The sequence below is a fragment of the Aspergillus puulaauensis genome, chromosome 2, assembly GCF_016861865.1.
Source record: "Aspergillus puulaauensis MK2 DNA, chromosome 2, nearly complete sequence".
Classification (NCBI taxonomy): Eukaryota; Fungi; Ascomycota; class Eurotiomycetes; order Eurotiales; family Aspergillaceae; genus Aspergillus; species Aspergillus puulaauensis.
The window spans coordinates 5,011,476-5,033,953 of NC_054858.1; the positions used below are offsets into that span (position 1 = coordinate 5,011,476).

The 22,478-nt window shown below is 51.9% G+C and overlaps 10 protein-coding genes across 10 annotated transcripts; 6 read left to right on the forward strand and 4 right to left on the reverse strand.

Annotated features, from left to right (window-relative positions):
- Positions 1-300: 300 nt before the first annotated feature.
- APUU_22018S (uncharacterized protein) lies at positions 301-2,109 on the forward strand (the record flags this gene model as incomplete). Its single annotated transcript, XM_041700835.1, has 2 exons — positions 301-380; positions 438-2,109. 2 exons carry the CDS (start codon positions 301-303, stop codon positions 2,107-2,109), a joined length of 1,752 nt encoding a protein of 583 aa, XP_041553780.1.
- A 574-nt stretch (positions 2,110-2,683) lies between these two features.
- On the reverse strand, positions 2,684-3,493 carry APUU_22019A (uncharacterized protein; the record flags this gene model as incomplete). The annotated part of the gene is made up of 1 exon (XM_041700836.1): positions 2,684-3,493. The coding sequence occupies one exon, from the start codon at positions 3,491-3,493 to the stop codon at positions 2,684-2,686; it is 810 nt and encodes a 269-aa protein (XP_041553781.1).
- Positions 3,494-4,890: 1,397 nt separating this feature from the next.
- APUU_22020S (DUF3632 domain-containing protein) lies at positions 4,891-5,751 on the forward strand (the record flags this gene model as incomplete). Its single annotated transcript, XM_041700837.1, has 1 exon — positions 4,891-5,751. One exon carries the CDS (start codon positions 4,891-4,893, stop codon positions 5,749-5,751), a length of 861 nt encoding a protein of 286 aa, XP_041553782.1.
- Positions 5,752-6,503: 752 nt separating this feature from the next.
- APUU_22021S (MDR family MFS transporter) lies at positions 6,504-8,470 on the forward strand (the record flags this gene model as incomplete). Its single annotated transcript, XM_041700838.1, has 3 exons — positions 6,504-6,836; positions 6,894-7,703; positions 7,805-8,470. The coding sequence occupies 3 exons, from the start codon at positions 6,504-6,506 to the stop codon at positions 8,468-8,470; spliced, it is 1,809 nt and encodes a 602-aa protein (XP_041553783.1).
- A 798-nt stretch (positions 8,471-9,268) lies between these two features.
- On the reverse strand, positions 9,269-10,051 carry APUU_22022A (uncharacterized protein; the record flags this gene model as incomplete). Its single annotated transcript, XM_041700839.1, has 2 exons — positions 9,269-9,881; positions 9,972-10,051. The coding sequence occupies 2 exons, from the start codon at positions 10,049-10,051 to the stop codon at positions 9,269-9,271; spliced, it is 693 nt and encodes a 230-aa protein (XP_041553784.1).
- Positions 10,052-11,677: 1,626 nt separating this feature from the next.
- APUU_22023A (uncharacterized protein) lies at positions 11,678-13,106 on the reverse strand (the record flags this gene model as incomplete). The annotated part of the gene is made up of 2 exons (XM_041700840.1): positions 11,678-12,282; positions 12,344-13,106. The coding sequence occupies 2 exons, from the start codon at positions 13,104-13,106 to the stop codon at positions 11,678-11,680; spliced, it is 1,368 nt and encodes a 455-aa protein (XP_041553785.1).
- A 386-nt stretch (positions 13,107-13,492) lies between these two features.
- Positions 13,493-14,722, reverse strand: APUU_22024A (NmrA/HSCARG family protein; the record flags this gene model as incomplete). The annotated part of the gene is made up of 4 exons (XM_041700842.1): positions 13,493-13,755; positions 13,837-14,175; positions 14,227-14,383; positions 14,438-14,722. The coding sequence occupies 4 exons, from the start codon at positions 14,720-14,722 to the stop codon at positions 13,493-13,495; spliced, it is 1,044 nt and encodes a 347-aa protein (XP_041553786.1).
- A 746-nt stretch (positions 14,723-15,468) lies between these two features.
- On the forward strand, positions 15,469-17,033 carry APUU_22025S (FAD-dependent oxidoreductase; the record flags this gene model as incomplete). Its single annotated transcript, XM_041700843.1, has 4 exons — positions 15,469-15,637; positions 15,697-16,289; positions 16,345-16,691; positions 16,772-17,033. The coding sequence occupies 4 exons, from the start codon at positions 15,469-15,471 to the stop codon at positions 17,031-17,033; spliced, it is 1,371 nt and encodes a 456-aa protein (XP_041553787.1).
- A 967-nt stretch (positions 17,034-18,000) lies between these two features.
- On the forward strand, positions 18,001-19,349 carry ftmPT2 (12-alpha,13-alpha-dihydroxyfumitremorgin C prenyltransferase ftmH; the record flags this gene model as incomplete). The annotated part of the gene is made up of 2 exons (XM_041700844.1): positions 18,001-19,178; positions 19,247-19,349. The coding sequence occupies 2 exons, from the start codon at positions 18,001-18,003 to the stop codon at positions 19,347-19,349; spliced, it is 1,281 nt and encodes a 426-aa protein (XP_041553788.1).
- Positions 19,350-20,195: 846 nt separating this feature from the next.
- APUU_22027S (uncharacterized protein) lies at positions 20,196-22,226 on the forward strand (the record flags this gene model as incomplete). Its single annotated transcript, XM_041700845.1, has 3 exons — positions 20,196-20,478; positions 20,579-21,117; positions 21,186-22,226. 3 exons carry the CDS (start codon positions 20,196-20,198, stop codon positions 22,224-22,226), a joined length of 1,863 nt encoding a protein of 620 aa, XP_041553789.1.
- Between the last annotated feature and the right edge of the window lie 252 nt (positions 22,227-22,478).

Sequence of the window (22,478 nt, forward strand, 5' to 3'; positions counted from 1 at the left end):
ACTCGTGGGAGAAGCGAGCCTGCTCTCGCCAGGCTGGTTTTACGGTTATACGGTTATACCGACCGGATTTGCAGCCAATCCACCGTCAATCACTCAAGAACGCAATATATATGGTCGTGGCCCCCACGTTGTTGACAGTTGGTATCCGTAGTGCAAGGAATGCGTTGAGGCTGTGGCAAATTCCCCACCGCGTCAAATCCCCCTGAATCATGCAACTTCGTGAACAGGCTGCCATCACAACCGAATCATGAGATAATTGCGCGGCGTTCTTGAGTTGTCGTGGTTTAATGCGCTCGGCTTATGACGCCGAGGTCCTCCGCGAGCTCGATGGGTCTCACAGTCGGCCCTCTGAAATCAAGGCGGGGGTGCAAAACTTGCAAGTAGGCGACTCCTTCCCACAACAATCCCTCGAGATCCTGAATTTTAACCTTTTTTAGGGCCCGGAAGGTCAAATGCGGCGAGGAAAAGCCCAGTTGTGTTCGCTGCACCAGAGGCGGCCGTGTATGCGAGTATGAAGGCACCAAATACGGGACCTTCTCATCAGCATCGTCGATGGCTGTAATCGAAACCCCAGTCCCAGTGGTGCCGAACAAGGCGACTAAGGAGCGACGCGCATTTGCGTACTATTTTCAACACGCAGCGCCGTTGATCGGTGGGCTCGATGCGGATTTCTGGAGCACCATCGTCCCGCGAGTGTGCCATGCCGAGCCCCCGGTCTGGGACGCCATCATTGCTATCAGTTCTCTGTTTGAGAGCTATAAGCCATGTACGCCTTTGGTTAAATACCAGGATGCGCTGGGCTGGTACTCGCGCTCGGTATCTGCTGTTCGTCGTCGGATTGAGCATGGCAGTGTTGATGTCTTCGTCGGACTAGTTAGCTGTGTATTGTTTATATGCATCGAGGCGCTCCAGGGCGGCGCTTTCGAGGCAATACGGCTGTATGGCCAGGGCGTGCAGCTCATCCTATCGTTACGAGAACAGATAGCTAGCGGTGCTTTGCCTGCATTCAAGGCATCGTTGCTAGAGGATGCGATTGTCCCGATCTTCTCGCGTCTGAGCATCCTGGGCAATACTCAGAATAACATCGAGCCTGGTTCTTTCATGCGAGATGCTGATAGAATCTTGCCGCCGACATTCGGTTCACTCAAAGCTGCTCGCGAGCCCCTGTTCATCCTGACTGCTGAGATCAAGCTGTTCCAAGAAGAATGCGAAAAGCATCACGATACCACGAATGCATACCATGTCCCACCGGAAATGATTCTCCAGCAGGATGCGCTATCAGAAAAACTCCAAAACTGGTACACATCATTCACAACCCTCGCTGAAGCCCTACGGGCAAAAACAGCCCTATCACCACAAGAAACCACCTCCATCGCTTTACTCCTCACCCACTACGAATCCCTAGTCGTGATCCTCACAACCTGCGTATCCCGCTTCAAAACCACAACAGACACCTGCCTGCAGAGCTTCCAAACCATCGTCGAACAATCCCGCATCGCACTCAACGCTTCCGTCCGTCCAGACGGTACCCAGCCACCCTTTACATTCGACATCAGCGTCGGTCTCCCGCTCTGGTTCACCGTCCTGCGCTGCGCAGAACCAGTAACGCGCCGCGCGGCGCTGCATTTGCTCCGCAGCGCGCCCCAGGTGCAGGGGTTCTACCCGAATACGTTTGGGCTGGCGTTTGGCGAGAATGTCATGATTGTTGAGGAGATGTTTGCCCGTATACTTAGCACCGGGCGTGATCCGATGTCTTTTCCCTTGACACTGCCGAGGGCGACGAGTCCGGTGGCTGAGACTCCACCAGACCTGAATGGTGCAAATCATACCTCGTTGCCGAGTGTAAGCAATGAAGGCTCCCATAGCCTATCCCCCGTATCCACGATCACGGGCACATGCTTCCACATGCCAGAGGAGGCACGTATCAAACCGTACGGAGTGTTCTGGCCTCGAGCGGGGATCCTGGCTCCTACGAAAGAAGAGGATGTTGCGAAATGGAATGTCAGCCCTGATCAGGCGTTCTTGCAGTTCTCGCGGAATCGACAGGATCCGGAGACTGGGGCTTGGAGGGTTGTTGATGAGTGTATTCCGATTGATATTTTATTATAAACTATAAACTGTGTTCATGGAGCCATGGAGTTCGATGCATTGGTGTTGTTATACCTTATTTTTGTTTTCGATATAGATATGTATGTTGTTTGTCCATTGACGCGTTAGAAGCGTGCATATAATACGAGGCTCTGTGATGTGTGAGCAAGCGCCCATTCAGTAATTGGTAACCAGGTCGATGGTCTATGGCTCCTGGGCTCTCAACATCCATCAATGCCCGAGATTAAAAACTATAACTACAATCACAACGGTGCTGTCGTATCTGGACGTCCGAGAAGGTCCATCTTCTTCACTAAACGGTTGCATATACATATTTCACGCCAAAAAGGCGAACAACCTATTCCACAACACCCAGGCGTGACTCTGCTCCCGTCTCACCCTACATACTGACAAGAAGCCAGCATCATGTCCCAGTCGTAGGTCCGTCTAATCGCTCCTAAATGTCCCTAGGACCAAGGATTCCCATTACCCAGGACTCAAATATGAATCATGTATATCTGTCCTCGTGGTTTATATCAGTTCAACGTTCCTCTCCGGCTCCTAGACGCCACATGTACACAAGGACTTGTCTTAATTAAAATATCCAAACACCCTGAAGACCCTTCCACCACTTCGATTTCCGCCTGTAATGGCGCTTTCTGACTTTCGCCACGCCCCTTTCCGCTATGGCCATGATTTGTTTATCTTCTGACTCTCGCGCCCTTTTGAGCATGTCGTCAATGCTCACACTAAACGGGGCCTTGTCAAAGAAAAGGTGCAGGGCATCAATCCGTCGCGCTCTAACCGCCGAAGAAAATACAAGAAGATTCACCACTCCCCCTTTCTCGACCATCTTGTCTATTATCTCCAGAGGCCGCGAGAACTCTATCGCTGCAGGGATCGAGCCACACCCCCCAAAGCCGCCCTCGTTGGGATCGGCTCCATTATCCAGCAGGTAATGAACCAGTGGCAGCGACTCATCACCAGGTGGATTATCCCAGGTCCCACCCACTTGGCAGGCTGCTGAGAGGAATGTGTCGAAGTGGCTGAGATCTACATTGACAATGTCCGGCGCCCGCGCGCGGATGAGCTCCAGGATCTCCAGGTTCTGGCTTTCAACTAGTGACCGGCCAATATCTTTGCTGTCTATATCATTTGATGGGTCTATGGACAGAAGAAACCGCACGATGCTGGCATGTTGGTGCGAAACGGCTTCTTCTAGAAGCATCCGTGTGTTAGGCGGACCGTTAAGGTCTCTCCCCCAACTTGCGGAGGTGCTTGGCTTGATGCTGTAGTCTTTCAATATCTGTTGCAGTTGTGCGAGGTCTCCGGCTCGACACGCCTGTAATATCGCTTTGCTGTGGGGTGGGAGTTGTTCTTCGAAGCTATAGTTGGGGTTGTACATGGTGGCGTTGAAGCTGGGGTTGCCGAGGATGGAAACGCGATTCTTTTAGCGAGTGGGAAGGAGAGACATGATTCTTTTGTAGTGATATGGCGTGAGAGAAGGCAATATGTATAGCTTTCGAGGTTGTTGCCTTGGAAATCAGCCTCACGGCCCGATCTCCACTATGGCTGACGCCCAGCTTTAACCGTCTCAGTCAATGATGAACGCTGGCTTATCTACTCTGTAGATATCACGGCTGCAACTCGAACGAAATACATACCCCCGGACTACAAGAAGCCATAGCTTTATATACCTTCAAATCAGATATATTAGAAAGACGCGGGGGGTATAATGTGATCAATGATTGATTGGTAGTAAATCTCTTCCTTACAGTAGACGAGTTCATTTACGCTTACAATTGAAGTTATTCATATTATTTATGGACATCTTTCAGCTCTCTATCTTAAGATTACAAATAGCTGTCTCCAGTAAGTAGACAGTCTTTACTGATCTTTTGATTTATGTACCCGGGATGCCCCTTGGAGCATAACCCTATCCAGAAAAACGTGCACACCTGGATCCTTCCCGAAGAATCCCAAGCTCACTTTCCCCTGAGCATCCCCTTTTTAACGCATCCGAGCACGGACATGCGAAAGTGGTCAAATACCTGCTCAGAAATGGGTCTGACTTGTATTGTAAAGGCCGTGGTGGGAAAACGCCAATCCATTTGGCGGCAAGAGATGGTTTTCTCTCGGTAGCAAGAGTACTACTAGCGCAAGGACTTGATTTAGCATTATACAGGCACGACGGAGGCAGATACCCTTCGAAGGTCCGTATATCCCCCATCCAAGAGGCTGCATACAATGGTCAAACAACAATGGTTGAATGTCTTCTCTCCCATTCTGAAAATCCACGTGGTGACGCCAACACAACTCTTCCAGCCTTAGCTGCTTCTGGTAATATCGCCCTGGTCTCACTTATAAACAGACTCATGAACGTGGCGGAGCACAAACTCACCAGTAGGGTGCTAAGTTAGTGACTCACTATCAAGCCTCTGGTTACTACAAGCGGGGAGGCGGTCATAAGCAGAAATGTGAAATACGCGCGGTTTATATACTATTCCATGATACAGCGCATCACGGGCGCTCTTATATATCAATACTATCGAGTACTCATCATAGGTTCGTGCACAACTTTGCGGCTTAATGTGATAGATAATAAACCCCCACGTAGTGCGGTAAGTTTGCACATCAGAAGCCATCAGCACTGCCCTAATCCCTGTCGATCCACCAGTTTCCTGCTTACCGAGTGTGCCTTGGCTTTCGTCATTGTACCCTTGCTCTTTCTCTGGCTGGAGAAGATATATATCAGGGCAGGAGAACTCAAGCTTCTTTCCATCCAGTTACGTCCCTCTCAAAATGGATCCCTTATACCTGAACCAACTACCCACCCGCACCGAAGGCAGCGATTACGATCTGGGACCCCACCTCGCAGTCCTAGATGCTCTCTTTACGGGCAAGATTCACCCTCCAGAAGCCGCTGTTAAGCTAGCTTCAGCTGCCTTAGCACTTGATGCCTCCCTCGAGGCACAACTCGGCCAACTCTGGCACCTGGTACTCAAACTTTCATACAGCAACCCAGAATACCAGGATAAGCTGGTTTCTACCCTCGTGGATATGTCGCACCTCCCGGACGCTATGAAACCCGGTGATAACGGACAGTGTGGACCACTAATTCTACACGATATGCAAGTATGGAGGGACCTGCCGCTGCTGGGCTGGGAGATCCGACGGCATTGGGATGACTCAATTCCGCTTCCAGGTTCCGACACAGTGAAGAGGGAAGCTGCGATATTGAGGACCATAAATGTGAATCGCTTTGTTGCTCTTCTTGTCGCGACTGATGAGCCTGTTTTTGTAGCAAATTCATGGTTTGCACTCGTGACGCTCCGGGTTGCACTTGAGACGCCATGGATACATATGCGGGAAGATGAACCTTTGGAGGCATGGATTCCTGCAGCAGCGGCATGGATTGAGGTTCTCGGGGCTGAGATCTATGAATGGGATGATGAATATGAGTCAGGGCCCCTGGTTGGGGCACCAGGTAGGGGAGGGCCGTTGTGGAAAGGAAAGCATGGCTTTTCTAAAGAGAGGTGGAAGCTTTGGAGGGAGAGATTTGGGGAAGCAGCAAAGAAGGAGGATGAGCCGGAGCATGTTAGGAGGGTCGCAGAAGAAGCGGAGCTGATGATGAAGGAGATTGAGGGTGGAGAGGTCGAGTAGATAGATACATAGACAGGCACTTCCAAGGAGGCACTTCCAAGGTTCTAATTAATTTCCTCCCACAATCACATCATGGAATGTGCCTTAGAATTATATATTCCGGGCCTTGGAGGTTAGACTCTATATAATATATACCAAGACAACCCTATCCCGCTCAAGAACGATTATATATGCAATCAGATATATAGAGGCTCAAGGTCTACTCCGTACTCCCTGTAACTAAGATGAAAATGCCTGGTGAGTGGCTGTTGGAATAGCAATGGCTTCAGCTGCCTGAGGCAGAGGGGGTAGTAGATTAGGGCTCCGGTGGAGATCCCATAACAATATCACCTCGCTGCGGTGGCTCCAATCAATTAGGCCATGAGATGAATAGTTGCTTGAATAGCTCTACTAGCTAGATACAGTTTGATATCTGATATCCGTGGATTTCCTCTAATTGCACCGCTATGGCTGGGTTGCCAACAATGGGCGGCCGGCCCCTTACATGCGGAATGTCGATCCTGGGATCTCCCTTGAATGAAGCACGCGGTAAATATGATGCAAAGCGAACCGCATACTCTGACGAACCCATTCCTCGGATACACGGATTGCCGGCGGAAACACACCCTCTAGGGCTTGCTGAACGTCCAGGGTGCACAAGGAACAGCTCCAGAGCAATTCGTGCATTTCAACTCTCTATTGTAAATCCGTCCTAACAGTCGTATACCCTCAGCTTCCTCCCCTAGTTAGCGGCTTTACCACAAGAAAGCACGATGGCGAGTAAACGGCTCCGTGATATGTTCCGCCTTCAACGACTGAAGGGCTCGGCCTCCGTGTCAACAGCCCAACTGCTTCCCAACTCCGAGACCCCCAACGCGAATTCACTCGAGGACCATGGCGTGGGACGCGACAGCCAAGAGGTAGCTATTGAACTGACAAATGAGTCCAGTGCAGGAACCCCCAAGGATTCTGGTGCGTCGACCGCCTCCAAGCTTCAAAACGCTATCGAGCCCGATACTCCGCCCCCCGAGGCTTCGAAGCTCTCTGGGTGGGCGACTGCTGCTGTGATAGCGGGTCTCTCACTCGCCGTCTTCTGCCTGGCGCTGGTACGCAGAAACGCCTTGTCCCCCAAGACACATACATACCCATTAACTCGCGTCTAGGACGGCACGATCCTCTCCACCGCGATCCCAAAGATCACCGCAGAGTTCAGCTCCCTGCACGAAATGGGCTGGTACGTGAGCGCATACTCGCTCGCTCTATGCAGCTTCAGTCTCGTCTACGGCAAGATCTACACATTCTACCCCGTTCAATGGGTCTACCTCTTCGCCCTGGCTGTCTTCGAAGCCGGCTCGCTAATCTGCGGCGCGGCGCCGAGCTCCGTCGTTCTGATCATCGGCCGCGCCATAGCAGGTCTCGGCGGTGCAGGCCTCCTCCTCGGCTCCATGCTCATCATCAGCGAGATTATGCCCCTTGACAAGATCCCGCTATGTATCGGGCTACTAAGCGGGCTGTACGGCATTGCGGGCGTGGCTGGGCCCCTGCTCGGCGGCGCCTTTACAGACCATCTCAGCTGGCGCTGGTGCTTTTACATCAACTTGCCACTGGGAGCCGTCACTGCGCTCTTTGTGTTTTTCTTCGTGCACCTGCGCCCGCGAAAGAGCCAGGCTGGGTCGACGGTCGTCGAGCGCTTCCTTCAGCTCGATCCGCTAGGTGTAGCCGTGCTTATACCTGCAATTATCTCCTTGCTTCTCGTCCTGCAGTGGGGCGGCGCAGAGTACCCCTGGAGCAACTGGCGTATCATCCTCCTGCTTGTCCTCGTTGGTGCTCTGACAGCATGCTTCGTCGCCGTGCAAAGGTGGCAGGGCGACCGTGCAACGATCCCCGGCCGCCTCATCAGCAACCGCAATATCCTGTGCGCCTTGCTGTTCATCATGTGTATATCTGGCTCTCAAATGGTCTTCACCTACTACGTGAGACTACCCTGTTCCCACCCCTTTTCGAACCGCAAGCCCAACGAAAACGCAAGAAATATATCTACGTATATGCTAACCCACCCCAATCAAACGAAAAGCTCCCCATTTGGTTCCAATCCATCAAAGTTGCATCCGCCACACAGTCCGGGATAATGAACCTTCCCTTCATCGTCGGCGCCGTCATCTCCTCCCTAGTCACGGGCTGGGCAATCGGCCGCATAGGCTACTACGCGCCGTTCATGTACACGACACCCATAGTCGCCGCGACGGGCGCAGGCCTGCTCACAACATTCACCGCCACACACACAGGCCCCGCCGCCTGGATCACCTATCAGCTAATATTCGGAATCGGCCTCGGGATGGGAATGACACTGCCCATTGTCGTCGTGCAGACGGCGCTTCCGGCCGCGGACGTCCCCACGGGGACTGCCCTGATTACCTTCACGCAGACCCTCGCGGGCACGCTGTTTAACTTCGTCGCGCAGAATGTGTTTCAGAAGGAGCTGGCTAGTGAGTTGGGAAAGGCGCCGCTGGCGCTGGGGTTGGATGGTGGGACGATAGCGAGGCTTACTAGCGTTGGCCCGCTGGGGATTCGCGATGTTGCGACGGCGGCTACTTTGCCGTTCGTGCTCGGCGCGTATAATGAGGCGATCATCCGGACATTCTATGTTGGTGTTGCGCTTGCGGCGCTTGCGGCGTTGGGGGCAATCCCCATCCAATGGCTTTCTGTGAAAGGGAAAAAGAATCAGAAAGCACATGTGTGAAACCTGCGTATATTGCGTGGAGAATTGAGTGCTGCAGGCCTGTATGGATTGAATAGATAGAGGACGGGATACACTGGGAAGGTGTTGACTTAGGGTTACTTTGAGGAAGGAAGAAATATATCTTCTATATTCGCGCCTGCGCAGGCCATCGCTTGAATAAGACCATCACTGCCATGTGTTTTTGAGTTAGAAGCCAGGGTTTGCCGATCCCATCTTCAGGCCGGAATAAACCTCGCATGCCGCTTACATAAACTCCTCCAGCACATCCAGCGGAGGGGATACCTGAGAATCAAGAGGGTTATTGTCCTGGCCAGGGATAGGGCTAGGTTATGAGATGTGGTCTGGCCTCCCACGCTGGGAGATGCACCAACCAGAGACCAACCAGCAACATACTGGGCCAGGAAGTTAACATTCCCGTTCAAGAATTCTGTGTCACTCCAAAGCCGGTCTTAGCATTACCGGTATAGGCAGTCTTCACTTCACCGACCCTTTGTGTGGATAATACTGTGTAACATGAATACGCCCTTGCCTCGCAGACGCTCCCCAAGTTAAGTCAAAGCAGGGGACAACACAAGAAAGCAGATACTAAAAACAAACAATCAAAAGCGGCATGTAGATAGTTGGTTGGTAGCAGCAATCCCTTCCAAGGTTTCGGTAGCAGTAGGTATCCGCATCCGCCCCGTCCGCAGCCTCAGCCCGCAGGTGTATTGTATTCTCACCTCCATCCGACAATGGCAACGGTAGGGTCCCAGACACCAAGTAAGACAAATCGAAATCCCCTCTAGCCTTCCCCCTCAACTACTCCTCCTGATCCCCCTGCTGCTGCCCTTCCTCCTGATCCTCATCATCCTCCTGCTCCTCCTCCTGCCCCTCCTCGTCCGCCTCGTCATCATTCTCGGGTTGAGTGGTGGTCGTGCCGAAACCAGGTATGACATTCCCATCCCCATTTCCAGCAGCGGCAGCGCCGTCCACATCCAGGTCCGTAGCACCCGCTACTCCCGTCGGGGCTGGCCCCGCGAAGCCAGATGCAGCGGTTGCCTGGGCGGGAATTGCCGGGGCTGGAGCACCGTCACCTAGGGATGTTGAAGCAGCCCCAGGGAAGCCGGCAAAGCCTTGCGGGACTGCCGCTGGGGTGTCCGAAGCAGCCCCAGGAGCACCAAAGCCTGGGAACCCACCGAAGCCGGGGAATCCCGAACCGCTCGCGGCAGGGGCACTGCCGAACCCTTGGGAGCCTGAGAAGCCTGGGAAGGCGCCAAACCCGCCCTGCGAGGAGGGAGCTGCCGCACCGGTATTGCCACCAGCGCCAGCGCCAAAGCCAGGGAACGCGCCGGTGCTTCCCTGGAAGGGGTTGGCACCGGTACCGAAACCAAAGGTTGCTTGGGGGGAAGAAGGTTGCGCTGGGGCATCAACGCTGCCGGCAACGGGGTTCGCGCCCGATTGGGGGTCTACAGACGGATGTCAGTTGGCTGTATGTATGGAACCAGCTCAGTATGGAGGTCACTTGCCTTCCTCAAGTAATGATACGGGCAAGGCGGCCGCGCAGCCGATGACGCCCAGGATGCAGATCGTAGAGTGTCTCATTGTTTGTTCGGTTATCAGGGTAACGTTTTACTAGGGCTGTTTTTAGAACTCGGTAACTGGAAAGTAAAAGAAAAGCTGTGAAGGGTTCTTGGTCGCTTGCCAACAGAGAGTGCCCGGAGAACCTATATATACTACGATACCAGATAGAGCAGGTATCGAAAGCAGCAACGAGAAGGACGGATACGAATGAGGGCTGAACGCGGTACGAACGGACACTACGCAGAGGTCAGGCTTTCGAAGCCCTTGACCACAATCCGTTACCAGGAAGCTCGAAGATACGGCGTTCGAGCAGAAAGAAAGCCGCCTGTAAGTTATGCATTTGGAATTGGCCTGCCGCAAGCACATTACCGGCCCTTTGTTTGGCCGCGAATGTACATGTCGTTTTTGTTTGCGGCAGCCCAGAGCCATTAAATGTAGCTTGTCCTGGTCCCTAGTGGCTGCCAGCAGTGCTTAGATGCTCCTCAATGCGTACATAACACCTAGGCCTCCATCTGCTGGTCGAGTTGCCAGCTCTTTTGCGTCGACTATGCCGTGAACACTTGACAGAAGCAGAAACAAGTACATCGAATGCGCACAGCCTGTGTGGGCTGTCCAGGTAAACTATGAAGTATCAATGCTGCAAGGTTGACTACTGCACATCCCTAAGAGGACAAAGCCTTGTGAGAATAGACGCAACGCATTGTGCGTGTTTGCTGGAAACGGACATGCGAGTTTATATGTAATCAATGTCAAATCAATATCACTAAATAAACAAATTGAAACCAAATCCTCCATACAATGGACAGCGTGTGTAGGAATGTGCCACCAGACGGTGAATGCTTTGTTATATAACTATATATTCTTTGCCCTAAGCCGAAGATTGTTCGGGTAAGAGGGTTTATAGTTATTAATATAGCTATCTAACTTAAGATTATATTTCTTTTATCTTCTGCCTAGGTTAGAGCCTACTTAAGATATCCTTTCAGAGCCTATTTAATAAGGTAATACTTATAATCGCCCAGGAAGTAGAATTATAGAAGGACCTCAGCTCGCTGGGGTAGAGTTGATGATAGGGCTCCAGCGAAGTTAGCATAACATAGGCTGAATATAAAATATCTAAACATACGGGTGACTTCTATATGAAAAATATATATTATGCGGTTTTCTATAGCAGGACTGTACTAAACTATTATAGTTTAGTCCCCTAAAAGTTAGGACTGCCCAGCAGTCTCAAGAGTGGTTGTTACTGAGATACCTGCTCGAAAGTCGAGATGTGGAAACTTGATGGCTCTGCTCCGTTCTTTACATTCCATAGTTCATTTATATCTCAACCCTGAACTTCGTCACCCAACGTGTTCCCAGTTCAAGGGATATTATCCTCGCCTAGCGGGTTATCATAAAGCCAAGCGGCCTAGCCTTCTCCTGCTGCTTGGGGTTACAGGAATTGGGAAGGCCAGGTAGCTCTTGAGCCCACTTATCTCATTCAAGAGCAAGGTAACAAATACCGAATCTTCTGGATTCTACGCACCAATCTAGAAAACATCAAGAAAAGTTACACTAATATCGGGGGGCTCTAGGAACCCTTAAATTTAGCGCGTGAAAACCCACAGCCAGTCAGCCACGGAAGCAGAAAGGAAAGTGGTTGAGTCAGTCCGCTACCTGGAAAGGACCAAGTGCTGTCGCTTCAACTTCCTTCATCTTCACAGGCTCAAGTGTCCGGGTCTGTTGGTAATGCACACTGCCATACCGCAGCTGCTCCCCCCACGAGCCCTGTAAAGAGTCATGGCCCTCCGCTGGCGTCAGATTCCACTGCGTTGCCACCGGATTCGCGACTCCGATGTATTTGATTCCCTGGTGGTAGTTGGCGACCGAACTACAACCCAGCGTGTTGTATACATATTGCCGCGCCGTTTCGCCCTCTTCACCATCTGCTTCGACAGGTAGTGTCAGAAGCCGAGTCAGCTGCTCGCCCAGCACAAATCCCGTCTCCATCTCATCCGATACTGATAGAAGGTGCAAATGTTGTTGTACATATGCAGGGCCGTCCAGCCCCCCGTCCAGTTCGCGATTGCGCGCCACGCGCTGGAACGCCAGCAGAATGGCCGTGTAGTCGTTGAACCCCTCCCAGTCCTTGTCAGCAGGGATATTGAATACCTTTATTTGGAAGAGATCAAGATGCCGCACCAAGGGATGCTTGTGTAGACCCGCGGCATCCCGACGGCCCTTCCACATCTGCAGGAAGACCTGCATCCCTAATGAGTCTCGTTAGCCGCGAGAAAAAAAAAAAAAGGGATACTTATGGAGAGAACCTACAGCGATAGAGAAACGGGTCGTGCTTCCGTGCAGCCAGCGAGGAATGAAATACCTGTTCCATATTGATATGGTACCAAGCACTAAGACGGTACGAGGAGTTCTCGTCCTCCAGTGGCGCCCAACACAGATCCTCGAGGTCACGGAGCAACAGGATCGACACGTCCATAAATACACCACCGTGGTGATATAGCAGTGCTAAACGCACGAGTTCCGACGTATGCTGTCCTGAATGCTCACCGTCCATTAGTCCTCCCCAGACAGCATCGGGCAGGGCCTCGCGCGGTAGGAAGTGCCGGATGTGTGAGCTGGACCCAGGCACTGTGTCGAGCAGGCGCACACTCCAGCGGTGTCCGCATCGCCGAACCCAGTTGATCACATTGCGCTGCTTCCATGGGGCGATCGCCTCGAAGCCGCTATCCCAGAACGCCCACAGATTGCGCTCCGATGTTACTGGCGCCGGTGCCTTGAGCTTTGCGGTAATGGATTCGTCTGAAAGGTCCGCCAAAGGCGGAGTATGGGCTGTGAGTCCATGTTGATGAAGGATAGAGTCTATGGCCATGGTGGATTTGCTCGGGTCAGTTGGGTAGCGGGTTGTGGAAGGAGCTTCAATCGGGGTTGTTGTTCGTTCTCTGGTTTTACACATAGAAGTATCCCAGGCAATACGCCACCAGGATGAGGTCGTACATCGAGGTGTGACAGCATGGGAGGGGGTGTCACAAATACCAAAAGCCCCTTGACAGGGGGTTGCCAGCAAGGCTCTCATGGTGGCTAAATGCAAGGGATGAAAAAAAGAAAGAAAAATCCGAAAAAAGGTCAGATTCCAGCTCCAGAGTTGCCCGCTGTCGTTAGATCGGACTAGAATTGCTTATATTAAAAAGGGTTTTTTTTCCAGTAGGTGTGGTCTGGGTGTAGTGTAGCTTCATTCCACTGGACGTCAGTCCTTCTCACCGGAGCCATATCGAAATAATACATAGGTTGTCCACTTAAGCCCAGAGCAGGGCGAAGGGAGCTATCCAATTAGTTCTGGTAGGTGAGAAAATTATGCAAGCTTATGTTCCCTGGACAACTCTTTTGTTACTAGCTATGTAGAATCATTTATGCAGTGAGAGATGCAAGGTCCAAATGGTGCACATTTCAGGTCTCATAACCCTAGATCAGCGGCGCCACATGTTTCGCAAACCACTCGCTCAGAGTTATGAGCTTACGGTCGCTTGGGTCTTTACCCTGCGCCTCAGCAGCCTTTGCCTTCAGATAGGCCGAGACGTCCGTTGAAATGGGCTCATGCCCAAAGTACTTGCCATTGGTAAAGTGGCCGAACTTGAAGATTGTAAGGCTTTCTCGACCGTGATGAGAATCGCCAAAGTGAGCTTCCCAGTCTGTAACTGGTATATATCGTGCCTTTTCGCCGGTGGCTAATGCATGGACCGATGTAGGTTAGTTATTCGAGATTGGGATGACCGATCAGGCACTGGGAAAGGGATGGCATGGCATACCTGATTGGAAAGCATCCATCACATCTGGGTACGTGCAGACATCACTGACGGTTGGAACGACTCTTCGATTATAATTCTCCGGCTCTAGGAAGATGCCATGGACAATGTCGCCAAAATCGTCTTCTAGCGATATCCAAGGAATGGGCATGTCGGTATGGGTGCCCCATCGCGGAAGGCGGAGGGTGCGAAATCCATCTTCATCCTGGAAATAAGGAAAACCTCCAAGAGCACGCGCGTAATCCTGTCGTAGAAAGATACCCATATACCAACCTTGGTATAGGGGACAGACCGTATCAAAGTGGCCTGAATCCGCAGCATACCGCTGGACTTTCGCCTTCACTGGGCAATATTAGGGATACAGCGAGAAGTGCAACCCAGGGGGAAACATACTATCAGCTGCTTTGATAATAGCCTGACCATTGGTGAAGCTTGACGTGTCAACAAACGAAGAGTACACGAGGTGCTTGACAGTGCCGGCCTCGATGATCCCATCTATAATGATCTTCCCAAGGTCGACTTCGGTTGGAGGATGGCCATCCATAAAGCACTGTCTGTGTTAGACAGCTAGGTCGAATTGGCTTGCCTCACACCTTTCTCTTACCGGATCGTCCGAGTTGGTGTTGACAAAGGCTGCCCACGATCCAGAAAACGCTGCCACCATCTGCTCTTTGCTCCACCCGTCTCCCTGGACAATCTCAGCGCCCAGTGCCCTCAGGGCCTTTGCCGCCTCAGAATCAGGCTTCCGGGTAATTGCTCGGACTTTGAATGCATTATTCTTCAGCAAGGATCGGGCGACAGCGCCACCCTGGGCACCGGTCGCGCCATACACTGTTACCGTTCGGATGTTGTCATTGGCCATCGTGAATATAATGGGGGGAACATTCATCCACTGGATCTAGGGTGATGGTGCTCCCATATATAGGATCGTGATGATGAAGGAAGAAAGTGTCTGGGGACATGTCGTGCTTGGTTGGGCACCACTGCATCCGCCACTGGAAGTCAGTGACACGCCAGAGCCATGTACCAGGCGTATCACATGGCTGGGCTGAGGGGCAAGCTGACTGATCTTTTGTCCGACAAAGATGAGGTTCTTGCAACATTCTCGAGTTCAGGCTGGGTATGTGGTAAGCGAGCAAGGCTGCCTCTCCTTCACCCTTTCTGGACACCGGATCAGCAAGTATGAGTAAGGATGAGCAAGGGACCAAGGGACTAAGGGTCGAATGCACTCTGAACAGGGTCTCGACACCGCTTCTTCGACGAGATTGCCTGCTGCATCAGCGGAATGAACAGCGCCCGGACGCCCGGCTGAAGGAAAATATGCAGAGTGAGTATGCACCTTTTGGTGTCCAAGGGGCCTCACGAGGATTGCGCAGAAATCGAGACTCGACGTATGATAGTTGTCGTCCACTACAGGTGCATATGCAACCCATTCAGACACCTCTCAGCGAGAATACAGGTGGCTCATCTGCTAGTGGACAGGCCCAGCGATAGGGAGGAACGGAGACTGCCATCTCGTTGCAATATACAGAAGTGACACAGCCTTTGAAGAAGGTCCCCATTTTAATAAATCAGCACTCATTTGTCTCTACCATTGGGATTGTCTTTCAACTTCTCCCCCCCGTCATCCCCACCATGACAAAAAGCCAGCTTAACGCATGGGGACCAGCCGTATCGTCCCCGGCAGAGTTGACTGTGATTATTGTCGGCCTAGGAATCGCCGGGCTCACTGCCGCCATTGAATGTCACCGGAAGGGATACACTGTTATTGGCCTCGAAAAGAAGCCAGATGCTAACCAACTAGGTAGGCTACTCCGGAACGAACTAAATAAAGGCCTGGTGCTAATAACCCCCTTATTCTAGGTGATATCATCGGGCTAAGCGGCAATAGCATGAGGATTCTGGCGGAGTGGAACAATGGCTCTCTCGCACAATTCACAGACGACGACGTCACCTGCGATGTGACAGCACTGGAGCTTTTCGACGCCGAGGGGCACCAGAGACTTGCAATGCCGTACAATCCTAACAGCCCCACCCAGGGATATTTGTTCCGGCGAACGGGGCTTCTTACCAAGTTGTATGACTACGCTAGCCAGCTGGGCATTGATCTCCGGTTCGGAGTTAACGTGGACCGCTACTGGGAAACAGACAGCAGTGCCGGTGTATATGCCAACAACGAGAAGATCACAGGTGACTGCGTGGTTGCAGCCGACGGATTTCATAGCAAGGCCAGGGCAAGCATTACCGGAGAAAACCCGCAGGCGGAAGACATTGGGGTTGTCGCCTACCGGTCGATTTTCGACGCCAATGCGATTGCAGATGTGCCGGAGGCGCAGTGGATACTGAAGAGAGCACAGACAGCAGATATTTGGCACACCTACTACGCTAAGGACACCATGGTAGCGATTGGGACGGCAGCCAGGGGCCGCTACGTGCACTGGGGCTGTGCGGTTCGTGTATGTCATGATCCCTACCAGAATATGAACGGCTCTAACAATGAGTCACTGGCAGGGCGCTTTGGAGGATAGATCTGAATCCTGGATGCAGCCTGCTGCCCCCGATCCCGTCTTGAAATGTTTGGAGAGCTGGCCGGTGGGGGGACAGCTGGCAGCCGCTATCGCGAGAACTCCACCGGGGAAATGTTTCCAGCAAGCCCTCCGTGCAATTCCGCCTTTGAAGAGATGGGTATCAGCTGGAGGGAGGATGATTGTCATTGGTGACGCAGCGCATTCATTTCTCCCCTACGCAGGCCAAGGGGGCAACCAAGCAATTGAAGATGCAGCCGTTTTGGGTATCTGTCTGGAGCTCGCGGGCACGCCAAATGTGCCATTAGCCCTGCGTGTTGTGGAGAAGCTCCGGTTGGTCGCTCCCCTCATCTTACTTTGTTAACGGTACTCGCTCATACTCCGACTGTATGCTGATTTGGTGATTGGAATAGACACAGGAGAGTATCGCTCATCCAGAAAGGGTCGGTGGAGGCAGGAGACTGTTTCCTAGATGCGGCCTGGGAGAGTGACAACACAGCAGAAAGACCAACGGCATTCACCCATCAGGCCTGGGTTTACACGCATAACTGCGTGGAACACGCGTATGAACAGTTTCATGCTGCTGCTGAAGCAGTCATAAATGGCCGGGAATATACACCAACGAATGTCCCAACAGATGGCAAGTTCCGTCAGCAAGACGGCAAATGTATGTAGCGGGCAATTGCCGCTAGGTAGTTCCCAGCAGGTTTATGCTGAAAGCAATATGATTATAATGCTCGCGTATTGCACCCAACGCTGCGTGGAAGATCAGAGTCCGGTATGCCAGGAGTAGAAGCGGCCAGGATATGTGGAAAGCAGGGATAGTAGAGAGAAAAGCTGGCTACCTCTGAAAAGGCATGTATGTGAAGAATGCTGTGAAACAGCACCCCCCTTCAAGGGACCGCAGAGCTTATGGGCGTACGGAGTCGTCGGTCCGTGTGCTATGACATGGTATATGTAAATTAAGCATCAATGTTTGTTACGATAAGACGTGATCAAGCCGGCTCGTGGTCGTCCGAGTCCAAAACTCCACAGCGGGGGACGGGATATAGTGGAATGGATGGTCCTGACAAGATTTAACAATCGGGCAAGGAAATTCCACGACGGAGGGATCCGGATAGCCCGAGATTGATATGACAGACCAACCCACAAACTGTGACTGCCAAATGAGTTGGAGGACCGGCCATAACCCATACTACCTCGAAGGCAAGGGTGAGTGAAACATGCCAGTGAGCTGCTGCCACTGCTTAGGGTCTAGAGCCACCGTCCTTGCTGGTGTATGTCCAAGATCGCTCAGTGCCCAATTCCATCCAGTCACGCGATTATATATCACGCCACTAGAAGAAAAGATAAAAACAGTTGAGACTGGGAAACATTGTTGACCAGTAAGGGGCATGTACGAGGTGGATCAAGCATGAATCCGCCTCGAACGAATCAGTAAAGGAGAGGATCCCAGAGGTAGTACAAGTAGAATGCCCACGGCAAGGGACATTTAAATTGCCAACTTTCGTGGTCCTACTGGCGTGATCCCTATGCTGCTCATATATCGGATGATCAGACTAGGTATGGCCTCGCCTGGGAAACGTTTCCGATAGCCTCTATTCCTGCTTGACCAAGCTGACGCTGCCAGTTATAGAGCATTATGGCGATTGAAGAAAAGTCAACATCCGCCGAACCGGGACCATACGACGCCCTGAGTAGGTTCTCATCGCTTACTGGCGAGGACGCCCGAAAATGGTGGGAACACACAGGCCCCGTACTGGAGAAGGTGATGAGAGACTCAGGATATGAGCCCCGGAGCCAGTACATATATCTGTACTTTGTACAACAACATCTCATTCCATACCTGGGAAAATTCCCCACCAGGGGTCAAGACGATCATCGTTGGCAGAGCAATCTGACCCCGTACAAGGTCCCCTACGAGCTGAGCTGGAATGTTTCACACAAAGTGGTCAGAATATCGTGGGATCCGGTCTGTGATGCGTCGGGGACCGAGAATGACGCTTTTAATAAGAAGGCGATCCACGACTGTACTCGTCAACTCGCTGCGCTGGATAGCACCATTATTCCCGACAGGTACAGACTTCTTCACAAGGACCTGGTCATCACAGACGAAGAAGAACAGGAACTTGTTCGCCGCGATGACCTACCAAAATCCGGCAGAGGACAACATAACTTGGCCGTGGATTTCCAGGACGGAGGCATAACCCTGAAAGTTTACTTCTATCCGTACATGAAATTCCTCGCAACTGGAATCCCGATCGAGGAGCTCTTTTTCAGTGCAATCGAGAAACTAGGCATCGCGGATATCGACGAAGCTGTTGGGATGCTGAGATGCTTCCTTAGCCCGAAGTTTGACGACGGCAAACCTTCGGTTGATGAAAAAGTGTTTCCTAGTCTGCTCGCCTGCGACCTCTGCGACCCCAGCAAGAGTCGCATCAAGTACTATGTGATCGATAAATGGGTGAAATGGGAGCGAATCGCGAGCCTCTGGACGATCGGGGGCCGACGCCTCGAAGACCCCTACTGTGCTAAGGGCCTGGCCCTGCTCAAGGAACTCTGGGATCTTCTGGCAATCCCGGAAGGCGACCGTGGAGATATTTGGCCTAACCTAGTCCTTGGGCAGCCCCCGACGCATCTGATGACTACGATTGCGAACTATACGCTATCGCCGGCGAGCCGTTTCCCAGAGCCGCAGGTGTACCTGACCACGTTTGGGCTGAACGATATGGCAATCATGGATGCTTTGACGGCTTTCTATGAGCGTGTTGGCTTTACCGACATGGCCAAGTCGTATAAAAAGAACGTCCAGTCGTACTAGTAAGTTGGCTCTTACCCGAAGATATCCGGTTTTACACGGAGTAAAACTTACAAGTTCTGTTCTATAGTCCCAATCTGGATCTCAATCAGACAAACTGGGTCCACGAAGCCGTTTCCTTTTCGTATCGGAATTCAAAGCCGTACCTCAGCGTGTACTATTCTCCTTTCTGAGCGGCGAATACACGGGCAAGATGATGGTGCAGAACGAAGCGTTGGCTCCTAACTGAACGAATAGAGTATTCTTGGGTATGTATGAAGTCTCTGCTGGCCCATGAATGGTTATGTTATGAAGACGGCGGTATATGAGAGCTCCATACCCAGCGTGTTCCACTGCCTTAGATTAGGGTTGAAATAGCTAGTTTACAGGAGATCTAGTCAAAGTTGTGATCTGGAATGGATAATGTGATACGAAGTATAATAATGCAAACCCGAAACCACCGGTAACCCTTTCAAAAACTGGTCTTTAGTAGAAGTTAGCCCAGCCAAACTCTACTAAATCTGAATTATGCCACCATCAGGAATGGGCCTAGCCATTCAAGATACATAATACTTATCATACTACTCTGGATGAAATACGAATGTGATACTGGAACCGCGTCTCTCCTACATTGCAGGCTTCTAGACAACGTGAGCTTCTAGACAACGTGACCGGTATTCTTTTGTCAACCCATGCTCCCTTCTATATCGTAGTCACCACTTGGACATCTGAGGTGCTCTCTAGGGGCTCGACTCCTTGCATATAGCGGGCATTTCAGACCCTCCCAGCGAAACAAGTGTACCTTGTACGACAAATCTCTTCACGAGGGAGCTTCCGCGGAATTATGACCAGGTTTGCGAATTGATAAGGGGCTTTGGGAATCTGCTTTCTTTTTTTTGTATTTTATTCTCTTTTATCCCTTTTTCTGAGGGTCCTGTGGCTAGGGGAGTAGTTACATCCACCGACCACACAAGGAATGCTTGCGCCCAGGAAGTCTTTTCCGTATCCTCCAAGCTTTCACTCGATGAGACACTGCCACAATGCATTACATTCGAGAACTTCTCATTGTGCTTTTCACATCTTGCCCCGCGCTGAGCTACGCTCCTTCCAGCCTGGATGGCAGTCGGTATTGTCGGTGTCAACCAGGAGAAGCTTGTTGGCCGTCTCTCGCAGATTGGCAGGCCCTGAACAGCTCAATACAGGGCAATCTTGTCGAGGTCAGACCAATTGGACACGTCTGTCATGAGCCTACATATAACAAGGCCGCCTGTGAGCGGGTATCCAAGTTATCGTCAAATGGAACGTGGAGAGCAAACCAGCCAGGTAGGTAAGCCGCACACGTAAGGGGTTCAGATCCATGCCCGACAGGCTTAAAAAAAAAAAAAAAAGTCCTTAGCTGAGCTGACGAAGAATCCCATCCCAGGTGCTCAACAGGAGTATGCATGGGAGGTTTCTCTGTCACGAAATGAGAGCTGCTATGTTGGCCCTGCTAACCCGGCCGAGCCATGCGGCCAGGGCCGTATCCCGCGATATTCGGCCATGGTGGAAACCACTGAGCAGGCGCAGAAAGCAATCAATTTCGCTAGGGAGAGACGCCTTCGCCTGGTCATCAAGAACACGGGCCATGATTCAGGCGGGCGCTCCAGTGCGGTGGATTCATTCCAGATCCTTACGCAGCGGCTGAAAGACATTACTTTTATCCCAGAATTCACGCCTACTGTCGGCCTTGCCGGGGGGACATACAAATCAAAGGGGCCGAGTGTCAGGATCGGAGCAGGAGTCCTGACTAAAGAGCTCTATGCTGCCGCGGATGAGCACGGCTATACGGTTATGGGCGGCGAATGCGCAACAGTTGGCATCGCCGGAGGATACATCCAAGGAGGAGGCGTGTCGACCGCGCTGACACCAATGCTGGGGCTGGCCGTGGATCTGGTGCAAGAGTTTGAGGTGGTCACTGCGGAGGTATGATACTGAGGGCCTTGACGTTTCCATCCAACTTCCAGCTGCTAACGACATTCATCTCTTCATAGGGCAGCCGTGTCATCGCAAACGAATTTCAAAACCAAGATCTCTTCTGGGCTCTCCGCGGAGGCGGCGGAGGGACATTTGGACTAGTGACAAGGGTCACAATGCCGGTCTTTGACGCGATCCCGGCAGTTGTATCAGAATTGAGCTTTGAAAGTCAGGAACCTGGTGAACCATTCTGGAGAGCCGTAAAGGAAGTGATCTATGCCACACGAGATTTTAGCACTGGTCGGAACTCGGGTCAATACTGGATCGGCCGTGGTCCCACGGGGAGCTATTTTGTCCGACTAACACTGTTCTTTATAGGTGAGATGGACACAGAAAAGATGGGGGGCAAGATGGGAAGTCTCCTTCGTGCACTCCAGGACCAAGAGATTGGCTTTCATCTCAATTCAACGGCATACGACCGGCTGAGTTCTTTTCTTGCGATCCCCCAAGGCGAGTTCGTTGGTGGGATCGCATTCCACCAGGAAAACATCCTCATTCCCCGCGAGTTTTATGAATCGCCCGAAGGCCCGGCACAGCTGGTCAACCGCCTCGCGGAAGTCAAATTGAACCCAGGCGATATGTGGGTCGTTAATGCGCTGGGCGGAAAAGTCATGGCCAACAAGGACTTGGTGGATAACGCCATGCACCCTGGGTGGCGGACGGCGTCTGTTCTGCTGGTAGGAAATCGGATATTCGAACCTGCGCTGGAGGCACAGCGTGCTGTTCAGCAGCGCATGACTGCCGTTGAGGGGCCCCTTTTACATTCCCTTGGACCGCCGGGTCCTGTGGCCATATACTTGAACGAGGCAGACGCAGACCTCGAGAACTGGCAGGAGTGGTTTTGGGGCGAGAAATACAACCGTCTCCGAGATATCAAACGCAAATGGGATCCTGATGATTTGTTTCTCGTGAGACATGGGGTAGGGAGTGAGGACTGGGATGAGGAAGGCATGTGTTGGATACAAATGTCGATTGAAGAATGCCCGGTGAGAGAGCCCTCACAGTGCACTTGTCCATCCTTCGGATGCGCAATGCGCCTTGTACCTGGGTTGTTGTAGTCAGTCACTGGCATACCTTGTCTGCGGCTTCCCAGCAGATGGGCTGGTACTGTGATATATCACATGGGAGCGCTGTGCCATCTTGCTTTATACTGGTCCATTGACTTGTATAACGAGCGCCATGGCGATCGGTTTCAGAAGATAGTTAATGGGCCTAGGAGCAAGTCATATATATATAGCATCCCGCAGACTACATATCAAGATTCTATCTACTCCCGCTAGGAAGTCAGCTTAACCATTGAAGGAAGATAG